The sequence below is a fragment of the Cervus canadensis genome, chromosome 29, assembly GCF_019320065.1.
Source record: "Cervus canadensis isolate Bull #8, Minnesota chromosome 29, ASM1932006v1, whole genome shotgun sequence".
NCBI lineage: Eukaryota > Metazoa > Chordata > Mammalia > Artiodactyla > Cervidae > Cervus > Cervus canadensis.
This window is the reverse complement of record NC_057414.1, coordinates 39,275,120-39,301,107: the sequence shown is the minus strand read 5'-3', so window position 1 is coordinate 39,301,107 and position 25,988 is coordinate 39,275,120. Positions and strand designations below refer to the sequence as shown.

Below are 25,988 nucleotides of genomic sequence, written 5' to 3'. Positions count from 1 at the left end.
TTGGTTTTGGGGAATTGTTAGAACCCAATCTCCATTTTCTTTTTGCTTGAAGTAGGTGTGACCAGTACACACTTATGAGAAATGAGGGCGGGGAAGACATTTTCTTTCTTGAATATTTGGTCTTTTCTTACCTTCAGACACGCATGTGATGGTTAGAGTGGAGACTGCCAGCAGAAATATGAAAAGCATCTGGGTTATTCGACGGCCCAGGTGATTCAGGGCCAAAAGAGCAGCGTAATTGGCTGGGATGGTGACTATGCCAAAGAGAATCTGGAACATGAAAATATTGCTCCCCAAGTGCTGGAGGTGGAGAGTCAGGCCAAAATGGGTCAACACGTTTGCAAATCTATGGTGAACAAAGGTGAAAGACACATAAGTTTAGACTATAGGCCCTACAAATTGCAATAATATTGGCCCAGACAGGCAGTGGTTGGCGATAAACTATTAAGGAATGGTCTATTTTGTGACATATTTCCTTGCAAGATTATCACTTTAAAATTACCATAAAATGATTGTATGATGATGGAAATCATAATTATTATTACACTTTCGGGGAGAGAGTTTTGCTGTAGAGGAGATATGATGGAGCCTTCTAGAATTTTGGCTTTTTTTCTATACCTTGATCTGGGTGATAGCTATCTATATATGGAATTATTCATTGGACAAGATGTATTTGTTCATTTTATTATTTGTAGTTTTACTTTAATTAAAATTAGAACAAGTGAAGAAACTTATAGCCAAGAAACTTATAGCCATTCGTGTGCCATGACTGACATTCTCAGCATCTGCATGATGAGCCTGGTAGGGTGGTGTGACAAGCAGAACTCATTGTATAATTGCTTTTGTGCTTGCCTTTTCATAACCTTTTCACTTTTACCAAACATAGCAACCATATTCCTAACTTCCTTATGCTTTGTCTCAAATCTGTCCCTCTAGCATGTTATAGATGTTGCAGTAACAAATACAATCACATCTCCACTATTTAACAGCCTTCATGTGTTGTGTGAAACCTACCTCACAAAGGACAGGAGACAGATCCTTTTACGCAGGTTGGGCGTGCGGAACAAGTCAAACACAGAAGGTTTGGTCTGTGCTGCCTCCAGCTCCTCCTGCATGGCAGATCTCAGGACCTTCAACAAAACAAACTGTTCAGTGGTCACACAATTGTAGGCTTTGTGAGGTTCCCAACAGAGGACCCGGTAGATGACTTCCCTTTGTTTCTACTGGAAAATACAGACACTGAATATGTAATGACAAGTGTACAGTGTTATGAATGGAGAATCATGGAGTTAAAGGGAAATTGTGCAGTGACAATGACATTTTGGCATGAGACTTAATTTGCCTGTTGGGAATCAAAAGGGTGTCAAGATTGTAGATTCAGGCCAGGAAGGCACTAAAGGAAGAGTTACTTGAATTTAGGTCCAAAGCTTCATTTTTATGAGAGGGGCCTGAAAGTCTGGCAACTGAGCTTGGTGCTCAGTTGGCTGCTCTTGGTAGGAAAGTTTTTTTCAGGAAGGAGACTAATTCTTGTGACAACCTTAACTTTGGTCCCTGAGTCAGCCTCTTTAAGGAAAATCCTAGCATGTTGTGCCTTCATGAATAAAATGCCTAGCATTAAATCTAAGGACAAATTCAGAGGAGATCTTGGAGTAGTATATTTTATGCCCAGACTTTATTACCTGGTGTTACACAATGGCTCTGCCATTTGTCAGGTATGTACCTTGAGAAGTTAATTGAATATCTTTTAGCCTCAGTGTCCTTGTCATTAAAAAGAAGAATAAGCAGGTGAATAAATCAGAGAATCAGGATTAGGATATTCAGAGAACAAAAAATAATGCCTTTCTCATAGAGATTTGTAGTCACAAATGTGCATATCAGTTTACGTCTAGTACAGCTGGGATCCTTATTAATTTATTAACTAAAGATTTTTATTTACTAATTTTTAATTGAAATACAGGTGATTTATAATATCATGTTAGTTTTGGGCTTACAGCAAAGTGATCCATATATATAAATTATGCATATAATCATATACATAAAAATTTTCATGTTGTTTTTATTATGGGTTATTATAAAATACTTACTATTATTCCCTGTGTTATAAAGTATACAGTAAACCCTTGTTGATTACCTATTTTGTATATATTAGTGTTAGTGTTAATCGCTCAGTTGTGTCTGACTCTTTGAAACCCCATGGACTGTAGCCCACCAGGCTCCTCTGCTCATGGGATTCTCCAGGCAAGAATACTGGAGTGGGTAGCCATTCCCTTCTCCAGGAGATCTTCCTGACCCAGAGATCGAATCCAGGTCTCCTGCATTGCAGGCGGATTTTTTTTTACTGTCTGAGTCATTAGGGGAGCCCATATATAATAGTGTGTATTTATTAATTCTTTGCTCATAATTTACACCCCCCCCACCTCACCTTTCCCGTCTGGTAACCATAAGTTTGTTTTCTATGTCTGTGAATCTGTTTTCTAAATAGATTCATTTGTATTATATATTTTTTAAAAGAATTCATGTATAAGTGATAAGTAATATTTGTCTTTCTCCAACTTACTTCATTTAGTATGCTATTCTCAGGGTCCATACAGGTTGCTACAAATGACAATATTTCATCTTTTATGGCCAATATTCCATTGTGTATATACCACATCTTCTCTATTCATTCATAGGATGTAAGTGTATTAGTTACTAGTTGTGTCTGACTCTTTGTGATCCCATGGGCTGTAGCCCACCAGGCTCCTCTGTCTATGGGATCCTCCAGGCAAGAATACTGGAGTGGGTAGCCATTCCCTTCTCCTTGGGATCTTCCCAACCCAGGGATCAAATCCAGGTCTCCTGCACTGCAGGCAGATTATTTATCATCTGAGCTACCAGGGAAGCATTCTTTGGATACTGTTATCATTAACTGTAGTCACCATGCTGTACATTAGATCCCCAGACTTATATCTAAAGGTTTTTACATTTTGACCGATGTCTCCCCATTTCTCCTTTCCTCCAGCCCCTTGCAACCACTATTCTGTTCTTTGTTTCTAAGAAACTGATTTTTTCTTTTTTCGAGATTGCACATGTAAGTAGTAGCATAAAATATTTGTCTTGCTTATTTCCCATAGCATAATACCCTCCAGGTTAATCCATGTTGCTGCAAATGGGAAGATTTCCTTATATTTTTAAAAGTCAGAATAATATCCCATTGCATATGTCTGTGTGTCTCACACTTTCTTATTCATTTAACTTCTGAAGGACATCTAGACTATTTCTAAATTTTGTCTATTGTGAAAACTGATAAATTAATATGGATGTGCAGATTTCCCTTCAAGATACTGATCTCATTTCCTTTGGATATACACCCAGAAGTAGGATTGCTGGGTCATATGGTAGCTCAGTTTTTAACTTTTTGAGAAACTACCAATTCTACCATTGGTAGCATTTTCCACAATGGCTGTACCAATTTACATTCTCATCAACAACGTGTGTAAGGTTTTCCTTTTTCAACATCCTTGTGAACATTTGTTATCTCTTGTCTTTTTGACAATAGGTGTGAGATAATACTTCATTGTGGTTTTAGTTTGCATGTCCCTAAATTTATGCTGAGCACCTTTTCACATACCTATCGGCCATTTGTTTCTCTTTAGAAAAATGTCTATTCAGATCCTTTGCTCACTTAAAATTGAATTATTTGCTCATTTGATAAAAGTTAATAGTTTATTTATATATTTTTTGAATATTAACTCCTAAGCAGATACATGGTTTGAAACTTTATTTTTTTAATATAAATTTATTTATTTTAATTGGAGGCTAATTACTTTACAATACTGTAGTGGTTTTGCCATACATTAGTTTCTCCCAAGTTGTAAGTTGCCTTTTTCAATTCATTGTTTTCTCAGCTGTGCAGAGGCTGTTTAGTTTGATGCAGTCCTACCTTTTTATTTTTGCTTTTGTTGCTTATGCTTTTGGTATCTTATTCAAGAAACATTGCCAAGACTCATGTCAAGAAGCTTTTTTCTTGTTTCCACCCCCACCCCCAGGAGTTTTATGCTTTTAGGACTTACCTTTAAGTCTTTAATCTATTTGAAGTTAATTTTTGTGAGTTGTGTAAGACTGGGACTCAGTTTCATTCTTTTGCATATGAATATCCAGTTTCCCCAATACCATTTATTGGAGAGATTATTCTTTCCTCATTGTGTGTTCCCTTATTAAAATCTTGTGGGACGTTTATGTATGGGTTTGTATCTGGGCTCTCTATCTGATCCACCATTCTTTGTGCCTGTTTTTATGCCAGCACCATACTGTTTTGATTAATATAATTTTGTGATATAGTTTGAAATCAGGATTTGTGATACCTCCAGCTTTTTCCTTTTCAGGATAGCTTTGGCTACTCAGGGTCTTTTGTGGTACCATACAAGTTTTAGGATAGTTTTTTCTACTTCAAAGAAAAATGCATTTGAATTTTGATAGAGATTGCATTGAATTGCATATTACTTGGGGTAGTATGGATCTTTCACAATGTTAGTTACTCCAATCTAATACATGGGATATCTTTCCATTTATTTGTGTCTTCAGTTTCTTTCATTAATATTTTATAGTTTTCTGTATACAGAAAAATTTCACCTCCTTGCTTAAATTATTCCTAAATATTTTATTGGTTTTTTTTTTACTGTTGTAAATGGGTTTGCTTTCATAATTTCTCTTTCGTATAGTTGGTTGTTAGTGTGTAGAAATGTAATTAATTTTTAATATTGTTTTTTTTATCCTTCAACTTTACTGAATTTGCTTATCAGTTCTAACAGGCTTTTTATATGGAGTCGTTAGCATTTTCTATTGTATAAACTTAATAAATAGAAACTTCAATTAGATAGAATCAAGAGATTAGAAGGGGGAGCTTCCATGTCTTATGATAGTAGTAGAGCCCAACAGGAAGAAGAAAGACTCCTTTTCTTTCCTGGCAAGGAAAAACCAATGAAGCCATGGACTCTCTGTTAACTATAAAAGATCTTCCAACTGCTTTTTCCTCCCCACAAAGGTGTTTTCTTTCCCTTCCCATGCAGGAACTTGCACATGGCTCACCATGGTTGCAAGCCCTGAAATGCAATTCTTTATTGATCCTGAATAAACCCATCTTTAGTGGAGAAATACCTAGCAATCTGTTTGCTTCATGTCAACACTGTACATAAGATCATAACATCTGCAAGCAGAATTGATTTTACTTCTTCCTTTCTGACCTGGATGGCTTTATTTATTTTTCTTGCCTAATTATTATGGTAAGGATTTCAAACTATGTTGAATAGAAATGATGAGTGTGGGCATCTTTCTCTTGTTCTTGGTCTTAAAGAAAGGCTTTTAACTTTTCACCATTGAGTATGATGTTAGCTATGGGCTTGTCATATATGGCCTTTATCATATTTAGGTACATTGCCTCTATACCTGATTTTTTGAGAATTTCTCTCATGAAAGGATACTTAATTCTGTGGAATCGTGATCCCAGAGAGCTGGACACAACAGTGACTGGGGTTCCTGGGGAAAGGTCTCACCACAGTGGCAGTGGCAGCCTTGGAGAAGAAACACAGTATCTAGGACTCCAGGTATCTCTGACATCTGATCAGCATAGGTGAAGCCTACGTGAGTCCTCAGAAGCAAAGTCTGTAAAAGTCCATGAGGGTTGCGGCTTGCAGAAGTATCCTGTTCTCCATTTCCTCATGGGGTAATATCCCTGCATGGGGACTCCTCCTGTTACCAGGCTACTCTGGGTTGGAGCACGGGGTGATGCAGGTAAAATGCTTCCTGCACTTCTTCTATGCAGATATCCTTTTGACTTTTGTGTTTCTGCTGTTTTGTCCTTGTAGTCCAGCCTTTTTCCAGAGCTATTTTTCTTGGTTGGTAGTTGTTTATTTTGGGCTCCCCTGGTGGCTCAGTGTAAAGAATCTGCCTGTCAGTCCAGGAGATGTGGGTCAGGAAGATACCCTGGAGAAGGAAATGGCAACCCACTCCAGTATTCTTGCTTGGGAAATCCTACAGACAGACAGGGGCCTGGCGGGATATAATCCATGGGATTGCAAAAGAGTTGTACACAACTTAGTGGCTAAACAACAACAACAAGCTGTTTATTTATTGTTTTTATTGTTTTTAAGGGGGAGGCAAGTGTTGGCCCCTCCTAGCCCTTCATCCTGCTGATGATACTCTAGGGCTAGATATTTAAAGTCACATCTATTATTCCAATTTTCACTGGAGTGAAAAAACAAAGATTTTGCTTTCTGTCTTTCTGTAAACTTAAAATTGTACCTAAGTTGTATGTGTTTTGGGAAAAAGAGATGTGTTATATACTGGGCTCTCAGACATTCAAGATTGGAGTAATAATAATGCATATATGTGAAATGGTACAGATAAATTTATTTGCAGGGCAGGAACACAGACGCAGATGTAGAAGACAGACGCATGTACACAGTAGAGGAAGGGGAAGGTGGATGAATTGGGAGATTAGGGTTGACATATATACACTGCCATGTATAAAATAGATAGCTGCATAGCACAGGGTGCCTGTGATGATCTAGATGGGTGGGAAGGATGGAAGGTGGGAGGGAGGTCCAAGAGGGAGGGTATATGTGTATACATACAGCTGGTTCACTTCATTGTACAGAAGAAACTAACACAACATTGTAAAACAATTATAGTCCTGTTAAAAGATAAACTGATATTTAAGTGGATGTAAGTGGAACAAATTTAAGTTATGATTGAAGTGGGTGTGTCAGGCCATTCATCAGATGAAGTTAAAACAAGATTAAGATCACAAATTTCTAAGTTATTTTTACAAAATAAAAAAATCAAATTAAACAATACTGAGTAGTCATTCATGCAGTGAATCCATCTTGTAAACCAAATTTCAGTTGTTCCTCTTGTGTGAAACTCCCTTCCTTCCCCTGGCACTGAGGGGATTGTCAACTGCCTTTCACTTTGATAATGCCTTATTCTTGTCTTACTTCTTGCTTGTATGACTTGTTTTTGTTATGTGCCTGGCCCTTGTAAGATCAAATCTTTCATTCTCTGTACTGGGCCAAACTGGTAGGCAAAATGTCAGATTTGGGCTTGACTATAAAGATAGTTCCTCAGAAGTAAGTTGGTAAAATCTAATTTTGTATGAGATAGAGTTCTATCAATGCAGTTTTAAAAGAACCGTAGGTCAACACCAATTTAGAGGTTTTCTTTTTTATTTTGAAAGCATGTACCAACATATTCTCCATCATGTCAAGGACCCTCAGGGGTATTATCTCTGTGTAATGGATTCATTTTGGGAGAAACTTTGATTTCTTCCCAGGTGGCTCAGTGGTAAAGAACTCTCCTGCCAATGCAGGAGACGTAAGAGACACAGCTTCAATCCCTGGGTCAGGAAGATCCCCTGAAGAAGGAAATGGCAACCCACTCTGGTTTTCTTGCCAGGAATATCTCATGGACAGAGGAGCCTGACGGGCTACAGTCCATGGAGCTGCAGAGAGCCAGACAAAACTGAGCATGTTTTGATTCCTTTCCCCCATCTTCAGTAGAATCTTAACTCTCAGAAGCATTTTGCTTCTCCTTATTCAAATCTCTTTTAAAAAGAGCCTCTGCTTTCTTTTGGGAGTATAAAAATTTTCATTAGATATGTCATTGAATATGCTTCCAGAAAAGTTGCATTTCTCTTCTTGAACCAGCTAATTATTAATTTTTTTTCCAATAAAATGAAGGTAGACTCTTTTTTCAGGGTCTTCAATAGAAATCTTTCTATCTCCTATCATTGCAAACATTTAGACTAAAAAATATCTGTTACTTTCCCCCTCATATCTATATGAAAGATTCTTGAAGGCTGGGATTCTGGCTTATTCTGTTATTCATGACCAAGTAACATGTCTCACACACTAATCTTTTGTTAAGTATTTTATGTATGTGCATGATATGATGAATGAGTCACTTAATGGTCTACAATGTTTTACTTAGCTAGGGAGGAAAATAAAAAAGAAAATCACTTCTTTGAGGCATACCTAGTCAGTTTTACCCTTGGGACTTGTGGTAAGTTGACTGTCACTTTCACAAAACAGAGATTTGTATTGTTGTGTTCACTGTCAGAATTCCAGGGATAGAACCAAACTTGCCATAGGTAGGCATTAAGTAGATAGCATGGATCAAAGTATTTGTGAGTTAACGAACAGAAATATGAAGCTCCACATGCTCTATTTGCACAGTCATGAACCTTTCCTTCTGGTCTTGTTGCCCTGAAAAAAGGCGATCAGAACATTGAACTGTAAAGAGTAAATTAACTTTGATTACTTTCCCTTACCAAGTTAATGTGTGACCAATGCTCAGTCTTTCCAGTTGTTAATAATTAGTACTCTTTTCCTCTGTTAAGTAAAATATCTGTGTCTAGTTTTAGCAGCAACGTGTTCTGTGCCAAGGCCAACACAAACAATGTTGATACTTGTTGAGAAACTGGACAGTGAGGTAAGAAGCCTCATAACCACCACTGTGATCTTACTTTCCCTTCCTCTTATGGATATGAATGATATATATGACATATAGATAATATAAAGAATAGCATATATGTTTTTCTTGCATTCTGTAGCCAGCTCCCAGCCTCCTCACCTCCATGGTTAGGGTTTCTCCAGCATTCTTCCTTCCATTTCTGTGTGCCGCTTTTTGAAGTTCCTTTAAGCCCTTTTGGGGTTTGTCTATAATAATCAACCACCGAGCAGATTCTATCAGCCACCTAAAAAAAAAAAAAAGAGTAGGACAACAGTGTAGTCATCTCTCACTTGCCCATTTTGCACATAGCCTTTGTCCAGAGATGCCTTTCCCCTCCAGTCTGATGCCTACCACTTGTTGGATTATACCAAAATTTATAAACTTACATTCTCTTGTACCATAACTAGGGGAAAATGAGATGACCTCTCTGTGCAGTTTACCTTCACTATTGAGATTGCAGGCTGGAGTCATATTGACTCCCTTCTCAACCAGAGGCAAATTTACCAGGGAGCTCATGAAGCTGAAACATGAGGGATCCTTACTTGTACAGGCCTTTGCCAAGGTTCTTGTAAGGGCACAAAAAATGTCTCCTCATAATGTGTCATTTTTCTAAAATAAGGGCCCTTGAGTGATTTATGTATGCCAAAGGCTCACACAGTTTGGAATCGCTCCTGCTCCTACCAGTTATGATGGAATCTGGCTACATAAGTGAGTTACTTACAGCTGCCTTGATTTTATCATCTGTGTAACAAGGAGGCAGTCTCCCATATACTCTGTAGAACTGTCATGAGGATGTAGTGACATAATGGGTGAGCCTGACAGAGACTACATCCTCCAGTCTAAATGAACTCACGTCACTATATTATTAATATATCTGTAATCATTTCTCTGAGGGAGAGTCATTTTCAGACAATAATCTTCTTCTGAACAGCCTTCTTAGGGGGAGGCGTGTAATTGCCATTCCTGAGTCTTTTTAAGAGAAGGGCAAAGTTGTGCATGCTGTTCAGTTGCCAAGCTGTGTTTGCCTGTTTGTGACCCCATGGACTGCAGCACGCCAGGCCTCCCTGTCCTCCTCCATCTCCTGGACTTTGCCCAAATTCATGTTCATTGCATTGGTGATGCCATCCAACCATCGCATCCTCTGTAATCCTTTTCTTCTGTCTTCAATCTTTCCCAGCATCAGGGGCTTTTCCAATGAGTCAGCTGTTTGCATCAGGTTGCCAAAGTATTGGCGTTTCAGTTTCAGCATCAGTCCTTCCAATGAGTATTCAGAGTTGATTTTCTTTAAGTTGACTGGTTTGATCTCCTTGCTGTCCAAGGGACTCTCAGAGTTCACATAGAACAAATGATAAAAAACCATCCAATCTGAGCTATTTCAAATCCTAAAAGATGATGCTGTGAAAGTGCTGCACTCAATAAGCCAGTAAATTTGGAAAACTCAGCAGTGGCCATAGGACCGGAAAAGGTCAGTTTTCATTCCAATCCCAAAGAAAGGCAATGCCAAAGAATGCTCAAACTACCTCACAATTGCACTCATCTCACACGCTAGTAAAGTAATGCTTAAAATTCTCCAAGCCAGGCTTCAGCAATATGTGAACCATGAACTTCCAGATGTTCAAGCTGGTTTTAGGAAAGGCAGAGGAACCAGAGATCAAATTGCCAACATCCGTTGGATCATTGAAAAAGCAAGGGAGTTCCAGAAAAACATCTATTTCTGCTTTATTGACTATGCCAAAGCCTTTGACTGTGTGGATCACCACAAACTGTGGAAAATTCTGAAAGATATGGGAATACCAGACCACCTGACCTGCCTCTTGAGAAATCTGTATGCAGGTCAGGAATCAACAGTTAGAACTGGACAAACTGGTTCCAAATAGGAAAAGGAGTAAGTCAAGGCTGTATATTGTCATCCTGCTTATTTAACTTATTTGCAGAGTACATCATGAGAAACGCTGGGCTGGAGGAAGCACAAGCTGGAATCAAGATTGCTGTGAGAAAGGTCAATAACCTCAGATATGCAGATGACATCACTGTGATGGCAGAAAGTGAAGAACTAAAGAGCCTCTTGTTGAAAGTGAAAGAGGAGAGTGAAAAAGTTGGCTTAAAGCTCAACATTCAGAAAACTAAGATCATGGCATCCGGGCCCATCACTTCATGGCAAATAGATGGGGAAACAGCAGAAACAGTGACTGACTTTATTTTTGGGAGCTGCAAAATCACTGCAGATTGTGACTGCAGCCTTGAAATGGCTTAAAAGACGCTTACTCCTTGGAAGGAAAGTTATGACCAACTTAGACAGCATATTAAAAAGCAGAGACATTACTTTGCCAACAAAGATTTGTCTCGTCAAGGCTATGGTTTTTCCAGTGGTCATGTATGGATGTGAGAGTTGGGCTATAAAGAAAGCTGAGCGCTGAAGAATTGGTGTTTTTGAACTGTGGTGTTGGGGAAGACTCTTGAGAGTCCCTTGGACTGCAAGGAGATCCAACTAGTCCACCCTAAAGGAGATCAGTCCTGATTGTTCAATGGAGGGACTACTGTTGAAGCTGAAACTCCAATACTTTGGCCACCTGATGTGAAGAGCTGACTCATTTAAAAAGACCCTGATGCTGGGAAAGATTGAGCGCAGGAGGAGAAGGGGACGACAGAGGTTGAGATGGTTGGATGGCATCACCAACTCAATGGACATGAATTTGAATAAACTCTGGGAGTTGGTGATGGACAGGGAGGCCTGGTGTGCTGTGGTCCGCGGGGTTGTGAAAAGTCAGACATGACTGAGTGGCTGAACTGAACTGAACTGATCCAATCTGACTTAATTTAAACTAGAGGAACCATGCTGCTTTTCCTTTACATAGTTGTGGAGGTGAATTTGCTTCCCATTCCTCTCTCCAACATCAGTTAAAAAAATGAAAAATGTCCATATCTTCTGTATCACATAATTTTTTTTACAAAGTGATACCTATAATCACAGATTGTAATGGAGGCTAGCTCACCTTCAGATGTTTCACTCTGTAGGGATAATATTTTTGTAGCAATTCTGTTTGCATCATACTTGTTAAGTCTCATTAGTAAGGATGGAAAGACTGCAAAAGACTCAGAATTCCCAGAAGAAGATTCTTTGCTATCCTCTGTCTTTAGGGTTGCTGGTTTTAGCATGTAAAAATAGTGTGCCTAATTAAATTTGAACTTCAAGTAAAAAAGGTAAACTTTGTATTAGAACTATGCCCCATGCAATATTTTATTTATTTTTTATTTTTTTTCCAAGGAGTTATTAATTTGTTTTTTCATTTATTTTTATTAGTTGGAGGCTAATTACTTTACAATATTGTAGTGGTTTTTGCCATACATTGACATGAATCAGCCATGGATTTACATGTGTGCATGTAAAAATAGTGTGCCTAATTAAATTTGAACTTCAAGTAAAAAATGTAAATTTTTTATTAGAACTATGCCCCATGCAATATTTTAGATAAAAAATTATTTGTTGCTTGTTTGAAATTTTAATATAATGGGATTTCTTTTGTTTTATTCAGTAGCAAACAAAAATACAGAACCCAGCTAGAAATTTCATATAAATCACGAACAAATTGCAGTATAATTATGTACCTTACAATATTTGGGATATAATTTCACAAAAATATTAGCTGGTTATGTTAAATTCAAATTGCATTGAATGGCCTTAACTTTACCTGGCAAGTCTGCCTGTTTTGCATCTCGAATTGTACATGGGGCGCATATAAGAAGAGTACATACTCAGGTATGAAGTGAAGTGAAAGTCACCCAGTCATGTCCGACCCTTTCCGACCCCGTGGACTGTAGCCTACTAGGCTTTTGTCCATGGAATTTTCCAGGCAAGAATACTGGAGCGGGTTGCCATTTCCTTCTTCAATACTTAGCTGTAGACCAGGACCAAACAGAATTCTTGTATCTGATTCCGTGTACATTCTCACCCCAGACTCTCACAAGACAAAGGAGTAAAGAAGGCTCATACCTTGAGGTCAGAAATAAAACAAAGACTGGTGCAGACATCACTAGCTGGAGAGTGTGCCAGTCTCGAATGGCAAAAGCCAGGCCTCCCAAGATTGTCTGTCCCAGACTAGTGGCCGCCATCAACAGTGTAGTTGCCATGGCTTGGAATCGGGGCTCTGTCCATTCCAGTGCTGAAAGAAAACACAAGCGGAGTTTTTAATTCAAATAAACATGGAATCTCAAGGTCAGAGTTAAGACTTGGAAAACCCTGAAGATACAAAGCATTGACTTACTGAGCAAAACATTAGTTGTCAGGAGGCACGTAGCAGCCATTCCAGCCAAGAAACGTAGTGAGCAGTAAATGAGGAAGTTGGGGGCAATGACTGTAAAGGTGTCAGCAATGGCAAGCTGGAGGAAACACAGCCTGATTATAAACTTCCTCCCAAACCTGAGAAAGAAAGCACCAGATTAGGCTATAGGAACGATAACAACCTCTTGTAAAAACTAGCAAAAAGAAAGCACTTTGAATCCTTAAAGAATCAATAATAAATGGCAGATCTGAGAAGCAAACTTCCCGTGTGTAAACAGAAACTGAATGTATCAAAGCCTCTTCTCCCATTCTGTTACTAGTATTGGGTTGACACCAATTCAAACCATTTAGGCAGGTTGCAATATTTTGGAATTTTAAAATATCAGAACTGTCCCTTCTACTAACACATGCCTTTAGCATAAGGATTCTGTACAAAACCTACACTCAGGGAATCTAAAGTTGTACTTGCCAATCTAGGCCCACATGGTTTACAACAGAACTTATTTGAAAGCAACACCTGTGGAATAAATCCATCACAGTGGCTGGCATATGAGACCCTCCTTGCTGACTTTGGGTGTGTGGGCTTTGGGCAACAGGTTTCCTTCTAAAACAATATAGAAGACAGTCATGACAAAAGCAGGGGGACTTAGAAAATTCTGAGAGGAGTTTGATAAGATGGAGAAGGAAGAAACACAGAAACAAATATTTCAAAAGAGGGATTTAAAGAGGCAGCCCCCCCAAGTCCCAGGCAGCAGGGCAGCCACCTTGATTCCTGCAGCTGCCACACCCCAGCTCCCAGAGCCACTATAGTGCTATGTTAGGATGAACACACAGAGAAGGGATGAAAATTTGGGCTGCTACTGGGGCAGAACTGTGAATGCCTGCATGGGAGGTACATAAGTTCACTGTGATCACATGGGCCCCACTTGCTATAGCACTCACTTCCTTTGGCACAAAGCTTGCACTTAAGGGCAATGGAACCTTATGGAATCTGACCCTTAGGGCTTCTATTCCAACAACTGGGGATTAGATCCCACCCCTGACAGGGCTATGACAGTCACGGAGCAAAGAGGAAGATCTACCCAACATTCAGTGCAGGCTATGAACCTTGCAACATCAATTACACCTCCTATTAAGGGTAAAATGACAAGCATGCTCTGAGGAAAGATGTGGTAGGCATCCATACCCCAAACAGCCCTTGCACCAATAATATTAGAGGGCTGCTACCAACGCAGCCCTCACTTGGTGGAGCTGCATGGAGACTACACTACTGGACCTTCCTCACAGCTGGAGTTGGCACACCCCACCCAGCTGGTACCTGCTCATTCCCCCACAAGTGAAGGTCTTTCTCCAACAAATCTAGTCTACAAAGTTTGGAAGAGGTAATTGTTCCATGAAATGTGCATATATCAATGCAACACTACAAGAAACATAAAAGATCAAGGAAACATGACACCAACAAAGAAACAGAATAGTTTTCCAACAACTGACCTCTAATAAATGGATGTCTTTGAACTGCTTCATGAAGAATTCAAGGAAACTGTCTTAAGGAAACTCAATGAGCTACAAGAGAATGCAGGTTGGCAATTCAATGACATTAAGAAAATAATACATGAACAAAATGAGAAGTTGAACTGAGAGCTAGAAATGATAAAAATGAACCAAATACTAAAGCTGAAGAATACAATAAGTGAAACAATATACAGAGCACCAACAAAAGATGTATAAAGTGGAGGAAAAATCTATGAACTCAAGGACTAGTCATTTGAAATTTTCCAGTCAGAGAAGAACAAAAAAAAAATTTTAAAGAGAGTACAGAATGCTTGTTGGATTATGAACACCAACAAATAAAACACTATTCTCATTATGGAAGTCCCAGAAGAAGAAGAGAAAGAGAAAGAGAAATTAAGAAAAGGGCAAAATATTAAGAATTAATTAAATAAATTAAATTAAAATATTAAGAGCAAATATTAAGAATCCGAAGGCAGAAATAGACAGTAGTGCAATAATAGCAGGGGACTTCAATACCACTTTCAACAGTGGAAAATGGAAATGGCAAATCAATAGGAAATAATGATTTGAACTATATATTTTTTCTCCCAGTCTATCCCTCCCTCCAACCCTTCCCCACTGGTAACCATAAGTTCATTCTCTAAGTCAGTGTTTTGTGAATAAGTTCATTTGTATATTTTTTTTAAGATTCCGCATATTAGCAATATCATATATTTGTCTTTCTCTGTATCACTAACTGCACTTAATATGATAATCTCCAGGTCCATCAACATTGCTACAAATGGCATTATCATTCTTTTTAATTGCTGAGTAATATTCCATTGTATATATGAATCACATCTTTATCCATTCATCAGTTGATGGACATTTAAGTTGTTTCCACATCTTGGTTATTGTAAATAGTGCTCTATGAACACAGGGGAGCATGTACCCTTTTGAACAGTGTTTTTCTCCAGATGTATGCCCAGGAGTGAGATTGTTAGATCCTATTATAGCTATATTTTTAGTTCTTAAAGAAACCTCCTCACTATTCTCCATAGTGGCTATACCAATTTACATTCCCATCAACAGTGTAGGAGGGTTTTCTTTTCTCTACAGCTTCTCCAGCATTTATTGTTTGTAGATTTTTTGATGATGGCTGTTTTGACTATAATCTACCTGCAATGCAGGAGACCTGGGTTGGGAAGGCCTCTGGAGAAGGGAATGGCAACCCACTCCAGTATGCTTGCCTGGAGAATCACATGGACAGAGGAGCCTGGCAGGTTACAATCCGTGGGGTTGCAAAGAGTCAGATACGACTGACTGACTAAGACTACACATTCTGACCAGTGTGAGGCGATATCTTATTTTAGTTTTGACTTGCATTTCTCTAATAATTAGCGATGTTGAGTATCTTTTCATGTGCCTCCTGACCCTCTGTATGTCTTTTTGGAGGAATGTCTATTTAGGTCTTCTGCCCATTGTTTGATTGTTTGCTTCTTTGATATTGAGACACATGAGCTGTTTGTAAACTTTGTAGACTAATCTCTTGTTGGTTGCATCTGTTGCAAATATTTTCTCCCATCCCAAAGGTTGTCTTTTTATGTTGTCTATGGTTTCCTTTGCTGTGCAAAAGCTTTTAAGTTTGACTAGGTCTCATTTGCTGACTTTTGCTTTTATTTCCATTACTCTAGGATATGGCTCAAAAAAGATATTGCTGTGATTTATGTCAAAGAGTGTTCTGCCTATGTTTTCCTCTAAGAGTTTTATAGTTTTCAGTCTTACATTTAGGTCTTTGATCCATTTTGATTTTATATTTTGTGTATGGTATTAGAAAAATGTTCTAATGTCATTTTTAAAAAACATGGAGCTGTGCAGCTTTCCAAGCACCATTTATGTCTTCCCTCTATTGTATAGTCTTGCCTTCTTTGTTGTAAATTAATTGAACCTAAGTGTGTGGGTTTATTTCTGGACTTTCTATCCTGCTCCATATTGATCTATTTGTCTATCTACTGGTACTAGTAACATACTGTTTTGATGACCACAGCTGATTCCTCCAGCTCCATTTTTCTTTCTCAAGATTACTTTGGTTGTTTGGGATCTTCTGTGTTTCCATACTCATTTTAAGATTTTTTTGTTCTAGTTTGTGAGAAATGCCATTGATAATTTGATAGGGGTTGCATTAAATCTGTAGATTGCCTTAGCTAGTATAGTCATTTTTGACAATATTGATTCTTCCAATCCCAGAACATAGTATATATTTTCATCTATTTGTATCATCTTCAATTTCTTTCATAAGGGTCTTATAGTTTTCAGAGTATAGGTCTTCAATTCTGTTCTTTTTCTGTTCTTTTGTTGTTAGAATATAGAAGTGCAACAGATTTCTGTGTATTAATTTTGTATCCTGCAACTTTACTGAATTCATTGCTGAGCTCTAGTAGTTTTATTGTAGCATCTTTAGGATTTTATATGTATAGAAATCATGTCATCTGCAAACAAACATCAAATCATGATATGTATAGCATCATGTCATCTGAAAACAAACATCACAATCCAAATCCTATGGAAAAATCAGTTCTAAGAGGGAAGTTTATAGCAATACAACCTTGCTTAAGTAAGCAAGAAAAATCACAAATTAATAACCTAACCTTACACCTAAAGCAACTAGAGAAAGAAGAACAAACAAAATCCAAAGATAGTAGAAGGAAAAAATCATAAAGATCAGAGGAGAAATAAATAAAACAGAATTGAAGAAAACAATAGCAAAGATAAAATTAAGAGCTGGTTCAAAAAGATAAGCAAAATTGATAAGCCTTTCACTGGACTCATCAAAGAAAAAGGAGAGAGGACTCAAATCAATAAAATTAGAAATGAAAAAGAAGTTACAAAGGACACCACAAAAATACAAAAGATCATAAAAGAATACTACAAGCAACTACTTGCCAATAAAATGGACAACCTGGAAGAAATGGATAAATTCTTAGACAGGAGTAGTTTCCTAAAAATAAACCAGGAAGAAATAGAAAATATGAACTACACTTTAGATTAAAGGAACCTAGTAGACTATATAGAACATCCCATGTAACAATTGCAGAATATACATACTTCTCAAGTGCACAGAGAAGATAGGTCAAAAGTTGGGCCATGAAATAAGCTTTAACAAATTTAAGAGGATTGAAATAATGTCTGGAAGAGTGAAGGACAGGGAAGCCTGGTGTGCTACAGTCCATGGGGTCTCAGAGTTGGACATGACTTAGCAACTGAACAACAATAAAATCATATCGAGTATATTTTCCAACCACTTTGGAAATTGGAAGTTATTTATTATAAAATTTGAAATTAATAACAAAGAGAAACTGAAAATTCACAAACATGATGAAATTAAACAGCACTCTCCAGGACAATCAATGGATCAAAGAAGAAATCAAAAGAGAAATGAAAATATGATACCAAGGAAAATGGAAGCACAACATTAAAAAAGTCATGGAATGCAGCAAAGGCATTTTAAAACAATATTTAACACAGTTTATAACAATAAATTCCTATGTTAAAAAAGAAAGAACTTAAATTAGCACCCCAACTTTACACCTCAAGGAACTAGAAAACTAAACCTAAAGCTAGCAGAGGAAGGAAATAACAAAGATCAGAGCAGAGATAAATAAAATAGAGATTAGAAAATAGAAAATATCAATAAAGCAAAGTTTTTTTTAAAAAAAATTAACAAAATTGACAAACTATTAGCTAGACTGACAAAAAACTATAGACTTCTATATTGAGAAGACTCAAATGAATAAAATTAGAAATGAGAGGAGACATTAAAACTGATACCACAGAAATACAAAGGCTCATAAGCAATTACTACAAATAATTATATGCTAACAAATTGGATGGCCTTTAAGGAATAGATAAATTCCAGAAACACAACCTACTAAGAACCAACCATGAAGCAACAAAATATTGGCAAGCTCAATTTAATGGTACACTTAAAGAATCATACACCCTGATAAAGTGGGAGAAACTAAAGAGCCTCTTGATGAAAGTGAAAGAGGAGAGTGAAAAACTGGCTTAAAATTTAACATTAAAAAAACTAAGATCATGCACTCTGTCCCATGATTTCATGACAAATAGATGGGGGAAACAATGGAAACAGTGGCAGACTTTATTTTCTTGAGCTCCAAAATCACTGCAGGTGGTGATTAGCCATGAAATTAAAAGATGCTTGCTCCTTGGAAGAAAAGCTATGACAAGCCTAGACAGCATATTAAAAAGCAGAAACATTACTTTGCTGACAAATGTCCATCTAGTCAAAGCTATGGCTTTTCCAGTAGTCATGTATGGATGTGAGAGTTGGACCATAGAGAAAGCTGAACACCGAAGAATTGATGCTTTTGAACTATGGTGTTGGAGATGGTCTTGAGAGTCCCTTGGACCTGCAAGGAGATCAAACCCATCAATCTTAAAGGAAATCATTCCTGAATATTCATTGGGAGGACTGATGCTGAAGCTGAAGCTCCAATACTTTGGCCACCTGATGTGAAGAACTGACTCACTGGAAAAGACCCTGCTGCTGGGAAAGACTGAAGGCAGGAGGAAAAGGGGATGCAGAAGACAAAATGGTTGGATGGCATCACTGACTCGATGGACATGAGTTTGAGCAAGCTCCAGGAGTTGGTGATGGACAGGTAAGCCTGGTTTGCTGCAGTCCATGGGGTCACAAAGAGATGGACACGACTGAGTGACTGAACTGAACTGAACTGATAAAGTGGGAAGTGGGATTTATCCCTGGGATGCAAGAATGGCTCAACATACACAATCATTAACGTGATACACCATGTGAACAGAAAGAAGGATAAAAATAGTATGACCAATTCAATAGATACAGGTAATGTAGTTCATAATGTATTCATATGTCAAAATATCACATTGTTCACTTTAAATATATATAGTTGTATCTGTCAATTATAACTCAATAAGAATATTGATCTCTGCATTTTCTCATGACATTTTCACAGATGCCTGGGTTACAGGTTTCTTGTAAGTGAATACTCTAATTCTGAGCTGTTTTCTAATTTACATTTATTATGATGCATTCCAATTTCGTAGGGACTTCCTTCATAGCTCAGTTGCTAAGGAATCTGCCTGTGATGCAGGAGACCCTGGTTGGATTCCTGGGTCAGGAAGATCTGCTGGAGAAGGGATAGGCTACCCACTCTAGTATTCTTGGGCTTCCCTTGTGGCTCAGCTGGTAAAGAATCTGCCTGCAATTTGGGAGACCTGGGTTCAATCCCTAGGTTGGGAAGATCCTCTGGAGAAGGGAAAAGCTACCCACTCCAGTATTCTGGCCTGGAGAATTCCATGGGCTGTATAGTCCATGGGGTCGCAAAGAGTTGGACACGACTGAGCGACTTTCACTTCACTAATTCCAATTTCATAGTTCTTAGCTGAGCAGCAGTTTCCATTATGCAGATGGATGATAAGACTCTCCTCAGTTCTCCAGTATGTCTGTGGGAGACATACTTCAGTGGTGGCAATGATTGTCTGTTTCAGAAGCACTATCACAGGACTTATACATACTGAAACAGCAGTTATTGGATTAATTGTATGGTTGTCAAAGTTATCTTTAGAGAACTGCTTTTGCAAAAATCAAAATCAAAATTATGGCATACTTTTTCAATAGACCACCAATGACACATTGTTGTGTACCCATATGTTTAGTTTAATAGGATTTATACACATCACACATGGGTAGCTATGGTATGGTGACCATTCTCTGAGCATCCATAACCATTCAGCTAACAGAGCGTAGGGGCAAATCAATACAATGCTCATGGCCAAGGCTAAAAACACTTTTAGCCATATGATGTCTGCAAAGAAGTGGAATCCCATGTCATGGAACATCTTCTTTCTGTTCCTATAGATAGCTGTTAATTTCCAAATTACATGTTATGGCATTCCCTCTCTAAATTCTGTCCAGAAACGCCTCCAGGTCTGATGGAGATGTTGCTTCTGTATCTTGTATGCAGAACTCAGTGTTGACAAAATGGCACTTATCACATCGATTAATTCTCCATTTGTGTATCTATATTCCTGGGGAGATTACGTAAGTCCCACAATATTGTAATTGTAATACAGTTCAGTTCAGTTGCTCAGTCATGTCTGACTCTTTGCGACCCTATGGACCACAGCATGCTAGGCCTCCCTGTCCATCACCAACTCCCAGAGATTACCCAAACTCATGTCCATTGAGTCAGTGATGCCATCCAACCATCTCATCCTCTGTTGTCCCCTTCTCCTCCCTCCTTCAATCTTTCCCATCATCAGGGTCTTTTTAAATGAGTCAGCTCTTCATATCAGGTGGCCAAAGTATTGGAGTTTCAGCTTCAACAGCAGTCCTTCCAATGAACACTCAGGACTGATCTCTTTTAGGATGAACTGGTTGGATCTCCTTGCAGTCCAAGGGACTCTCAAGAGTCTTCTCCAACACCACAGTTCAAAAGCATCAATTCTTTGGCACTCAGCTTTCTTTATAGCCCAACTCTCACATCCATACATGACCACTGGAAAAACCATAGCCTTGACGAGACAAATCTTTGTTGGCAAAGTAATGTCTCTGCTTTTTAATATGCTGTCTAAGTTGGTCCTAACTTTTCTTCCAAGGAGTAAGCGTCTTGTAATTTCAAGGCTGCAATCACCATCTGCAGTGCTTTTGGAGCTCCCCAAAATAAAGTCAGCCACTGTTTCCACTGTTTCTCCATCTATTTGCCATGAAGTGATGGGACCAGATGCCATGATCTTAGTTTTCTGAATGTTGAGCTTTAAGCCAAATTTTTTACTCTTCTCTTTCACTTGCATCAAGAGGCTGTTTAGTTCCTCTTCACTTTCTGCTATAAGGGTGGTGCCTTTTGCATATCTGAGGTTATTGATATTTCTCCCAGAAATCTTGATTCCAGCTTGTGCTTTCTCCAGCCCAGCATTTCTCATGATGTACTCTGCATATAAGTTAAATAAGCAGGATGACAATATACAGCCTTGACTTAGTCCTTTTCCTATTTGGAACCAGTTTATTGTTCCATGTCCAGTTCTAACTGTTGCTTCCTGACCTGCATACAGATTTCTCAAGAGGCAGGCCAGGTGGTCTGGTATTCCCATCTCTTTCAGAATTTTCCACAGTTTGTGGTGATCCACACAGTCAAAGGCTTTGGCATAGTCAATAAAGCAGAAATAGATGTTTTTCTGGAACTTTCTTGTTTTTTCAATGATCCAGCAGATGTTGGCAATTTGATCTCTGGTTCCTCTGCCTTTCCTAAAACCAGCTTGAACATCTGGAAGTTCATGGTTCACATATTGCTGAAGCCTGGCTTGGAGGTGTTGGAGCATTACTTTGCTAGTGTGTGAGATGAGTGCAATTGTGCAGTAATTTGAGCATTTTTTGGCATTGCCTTTCTTTGGGATTGGAAGGAAAACTGACCTTTTCCGGTCCTATGGCCACTGCTGAGTTTTCCAAATTTGCTGCACTTTCACAGCATCATCTTTTAAGATCTGAAATAACTCAACTGGAATTCCATCACCTCCACTAGCTTTGTTTGTAGTGATGCTTCCTAAGGCCCATTTGACTTCACATTCCAGGATGTCTGGCTCTAGGTGAGTGAGAGTAATCACACCATTGTGATTATCTGGGTCATGAAGATCTTTTCTGTATAGTTCTTCTGTGTATTCTTGCCACCTTTTCTTAATATCTTCTGTTTCTGTTAGGTCCATACCATTTCTGTCCTTTATTGTGCCCATCTTTGCAAGAAATGTTACCTTGGTATCTCTAATTTTCTTGAAGAGATCTCTGGCCTTTCCCATTCTGTTGTTTTCTTCTATTTCTTTGCACTGATCACTGAGGAAGGCTTTCTTATCTCTCCTTGCTATTCTTTGGAATTCTGCATTCAAATGGGTATATCTTTCCTTTTCTCCTTTGCTTTTTGCTTCTCTTCTTTTCACAGCTATTTGTAAGGCCTTCTCAGACAGCCATTTTTCTTTTTTCTTTTTCTTTTTCTTGGGGATGGTCTTGATCCCTGTCTCCTGTACAAGGTCACGAACCTCTGTCCATAGTTCATCAGGCACTCTGTCTATCAGATCTAGTCCCTTAAATCTATTTCTCATTTCCACTGTTTAATCGTAAGGGATTTGACTTTGGTCATACCTGAATGGTCTAGTGGTTTTCCCCACTTTCTTCAATTTAAGTCTGAATTTGGCAATAAGGAGTTCATGATTTGAGCCACAGTCAGCTCCCAGTCTTGTTTTTGCTGACTGTATAGAGCTTCTCCATCTTTGGCTGCAAAGAATATAATCAATCTGATTTCGGTGTTGGCCATCTGGTGATGTCCATGTGTAGAGTTTTCTCTTGTGTTGCTGGAAGAGGGTGTTTGCTATGACCAGTGGGTTCTCTTGGCAAAACTCTATTAGCCTTTGCCCTGCTTCATTCTGTACTCCAAGGCCAAATTTGCCTGTTACTCCAGGTGTTTCTTAACTTCCCACTTTTGCATTCTAGTCCCATATAATGAAAAGGACATCTTTTTGGGGTGTTAGTTCTAGAAGGTCTTGTAGGTCTTCTTAGAACTACTCAACTCCAGCTTTTTCACCATTACCAATTGGGGCATAGACTTGGATTACTGTGATATTGAATAGTTTGCCTTGGAAACAAACAGGTATCATTCTGTTGTTTTTGAGATTGCATCCAAGTACTGCTTTTTGGACTCTTTTGTTGACTATGATGGCTGCTCCAACTCTTCTAAGGGATTCTTGCCCACAGTAGCAGACATAATGGTCATGTGAGTTAAATTCACCCATTCCAGTCCATTTTAGTTCGCTGATTCCTAAAATGTTGATGTTCACTCTTGCCATCTCCTGTCTGATCACTTCCAGATTGCTTTGATTCATGGACCTAAATTCCAGGTTCCTATGCAATATTGCTCTTTACAGCATTTCACCTTGCTTCTCTCACCAGTCACATCCACAGTTGGGTGTTGTTTTTGCTTTGGTTCCGTGTCTTCATTCTTTCTGGAGTTAGTTCTTCACTGATCTCCAGTAGCATATTGGGCACCTACCGACCTGGGGAGTTCATCTTTCAGTGTCCTATCTTTTTGCCTTTTCATGCTGTTCATGGGGTTCTCAAGGCAAGAATACTGAAGTATTTGTAATACTGAAGTAATTGAAATAAGTATTCTTTTTTTGTTGTAATTTTTTGAGTATTTAACTGTATGAACACAATGATTAATCAAAGTTAAATAAAACACTTCTATATTGTTATGATTGATGCTTCATAAAACTAAGTTGAAATAGATATTTCTTAATGAAAGAATAATTCATAAGCTGAAAGTACTTGAGAATAAAGAAAGCTATGATTGAGAGATACTCACCTGTCTGATAAAGAGCCATACATGATGCCTCCCACCAGAATTCCACTCATGACTAGGAATTTAGCCACTGAGATCAGTGACTGAGATTTACATACCAGGTCCCACTGAAAGACAAGCACACCGTCACTGCAGAGCTTCACAGCAGCTTAAAATCTCATTACCATAGGTAAAATAGCTAGTGGGAAGCGGCTATATAACACGGGGAGCTCAACCCAGTACTCTGTGACAACCTAGAGGGGTAGGATGTGGGGGTGGGAGGGAGATTCAAGAGGAAGGGGCATATGTATACTTAAGGTTTATTCATATTGTTGTATGGCAGAAACCAACAGAACTTTTTAAAGCAATTATCCTCTGATTAAAAATAAACTTAAAAATCTCTCAGTGGAAATCTGGTCAAAACTTCTTAACATTACTTGCAAAGTTCAATATTTGGGGCCTTTATCACCCTCTTCAGCTTCTTTTTCCTACATTAGTTGACCTTTTATGATTCAGGTCTCATTTAAACATAACTTCCTTAGGGAAGTATACCCTAAATCTGTTGGTTTTAATAATCTCCAGTTTACATCAGACTGAGTAGTTCTCAGTCTTGGCCACAGAGTGGAATCATTTGAGGCGATGTAACATTTTCCAGTGGTCATGTATGGATGTGAGAGTTGGACTGTGAAGAAAGCTGAGCGCCAAAAAATTGATGCTTTTGAACTGTGGTCTTGGAGAAGACTCTTGTGAGTCCCTTGGACTGCAAGGAGATCCAACCAGTCCATCCTAAAGGAGGTCAGTCCTGGGTGTTCATTGGAAGGACTGATGCTGAAGCTGACACTCCAATACTTTGGCCACCTCATGCGAAGAGTTGACTCATTGGAAAAGAGCATGATGCTGGGAGGGATTGGGGGCAGGAGGAGAAGGGGGAGACAGAGGATGAGATGGCTAGATGGCATCACCGACTCGATGGGCGTGAGTTTTGGTAATCTCTGGGAGTTGGTGATGGACAGGGAAGCCTGGCGTGCTGTGATTCATGGGGTCGCAAAGAGTCAGACATGACTGAGCGACTGAACTGAACTGACCTGAACATTTTACTGATTAGAACTTTACAGTAGATGTAATATGACTGCTCTGGAATATAGCCTGGGAATGGAGTTTTTCATCAGTCTACTAAATATTTGTAATATACAACCAAGTGATGAGCATCACTGACTTGGTATAACATTTTTAACACATTACATAAATTACTTGTTTAGACTTTGGTCATCCCAAGAATAAAAGTAGTATAATAGAAGGGTTCATTTCTATTTTGGAGCTCATTAGACTCATTAAATATATAGGTGCCTGGCATTTAGTAGAGAGGCAATTAAGATTCCCTGAAAGGATGAAGGATGAACACCTACCTAGGGACTAAAGGCTGGAAGCATGTTCATTATTCTGTTACCCCTAAACACCCAGGTCATGTACTCACAAGAGGCAAATGGGACCTCTTACCTCAGTTACGATGGTGGAGGAGAAGGAACTTCGGTCATACATCCAGCCATCCACACAGGGCTCTGTGTCCAAGTCAGTCATGTTGGGGAAGGTCCCATTCAGGTGAAGGAACTGCCACTGGGGGTGGCTGAAGCGATGACACTTCTCTGGCCTCAGGTTTGAGTCCAGTGGGATGGAGACTCTCAGGAGGGCATCTTGACTGAGGGTCCCAGTGTCATTCGCAGAGTCAGTGTCATTGTCCAAGATGTGGACCCAGCAGCGATGACCAGGGATGGCTGCAGTGAAGTTCTCCAGTAGGATGTGAGGGTACACTATGAGGCTAGAGATACAAAAGAAAACCATCTGAAGGATCTGGAATCTCCCCAGGCCTCCAACTTGATCCAGAAGTTCTTGAAAGGCCATCAAGGATGAGCTGGTGATCCTCAAAAGGAGGCAAAATGACTATCTAGAAAAGTTCAAGGGAAAAAATATTTCCAGCTGCAGCGTCACACTAAGTGTGTGTTGATCCTGGCCACACTTTATCCTCAACTTGCTCTTCCATCAGGATAGTGGAAGCTGTTTCTCCGTGTTGTTTTAAGGTCAGGTAAGTAATTAGCGATTTATTAGAGATCAATAATTTGCTGAGTAACTCTAGCAGTTGATGATCACATCTGTTACATGTTTACTTTGTAAAAATTCTTCTACCCAGCAGTATCCAAAGTAGCATTGAACTTTGATTTGTAGATTCTCTAGTAAATAAACTAAAATAACCTTATATTGTGTGCACAGTCCCTTTTCAAAGTGTAATATGTGAGACTCAAAAGTTAAGTGCTTTTTGACTTTTTGTGTGTGAAAAGAAGTGAAAATAGATTTTT

At 38.7% G+C, this 25,988-nt stretch overlaps 1 protein-coding gene across 2 annotated transcripts in view; it reads right to left on the bottom strand.

The window, feature by feature from the left end:
- Nucleotides 1-25,722, bottom strand: part of LOC122431305 (solute carrier family 22 member 9-like) — a 30,784-nt gene extending 5,062 nt beyond the window's left edge. Inside the window, exons 1-7 of one of the 2 annotated variants that reach the window (XM_043452568.1) lie at nt 25,135-25,722; nt 23,662-23,765; nt 12,750-12,904; nt 12,479-12,647; nt 8,608-8,731; nt 1,015-1,145; nt 132-346 (exon numbers count right to left, since the gene is read on the bottom strand). In XM_043452568.1, coding sequence (XP_043308503.1) covers nt 132-346; nt 1,015-1,145; nt 8,608-8,731; nt 12,479-12,647; nt 12,750-12,904; nt 23,662-23,765; nt 25,135-25,536 — 1,300 coding nt within the window. In that variant the 5' untranslated portion in view covers nt 25,537-25,722. The remainder of the gene's footprint in view (nt 1-131; nt 347-1,014; nt 1,146-8,607; nt 8,732-12,478; nt 12,648-12,749; nt 12,905-23,661; nt 23,766-25,134) is intronic. The other variant, XM_043452569.1, reaches the window with a different exon arrangement.
- Between the last annotated feature and the right edge of the window lie 266 nt (nt 25,723-25,988).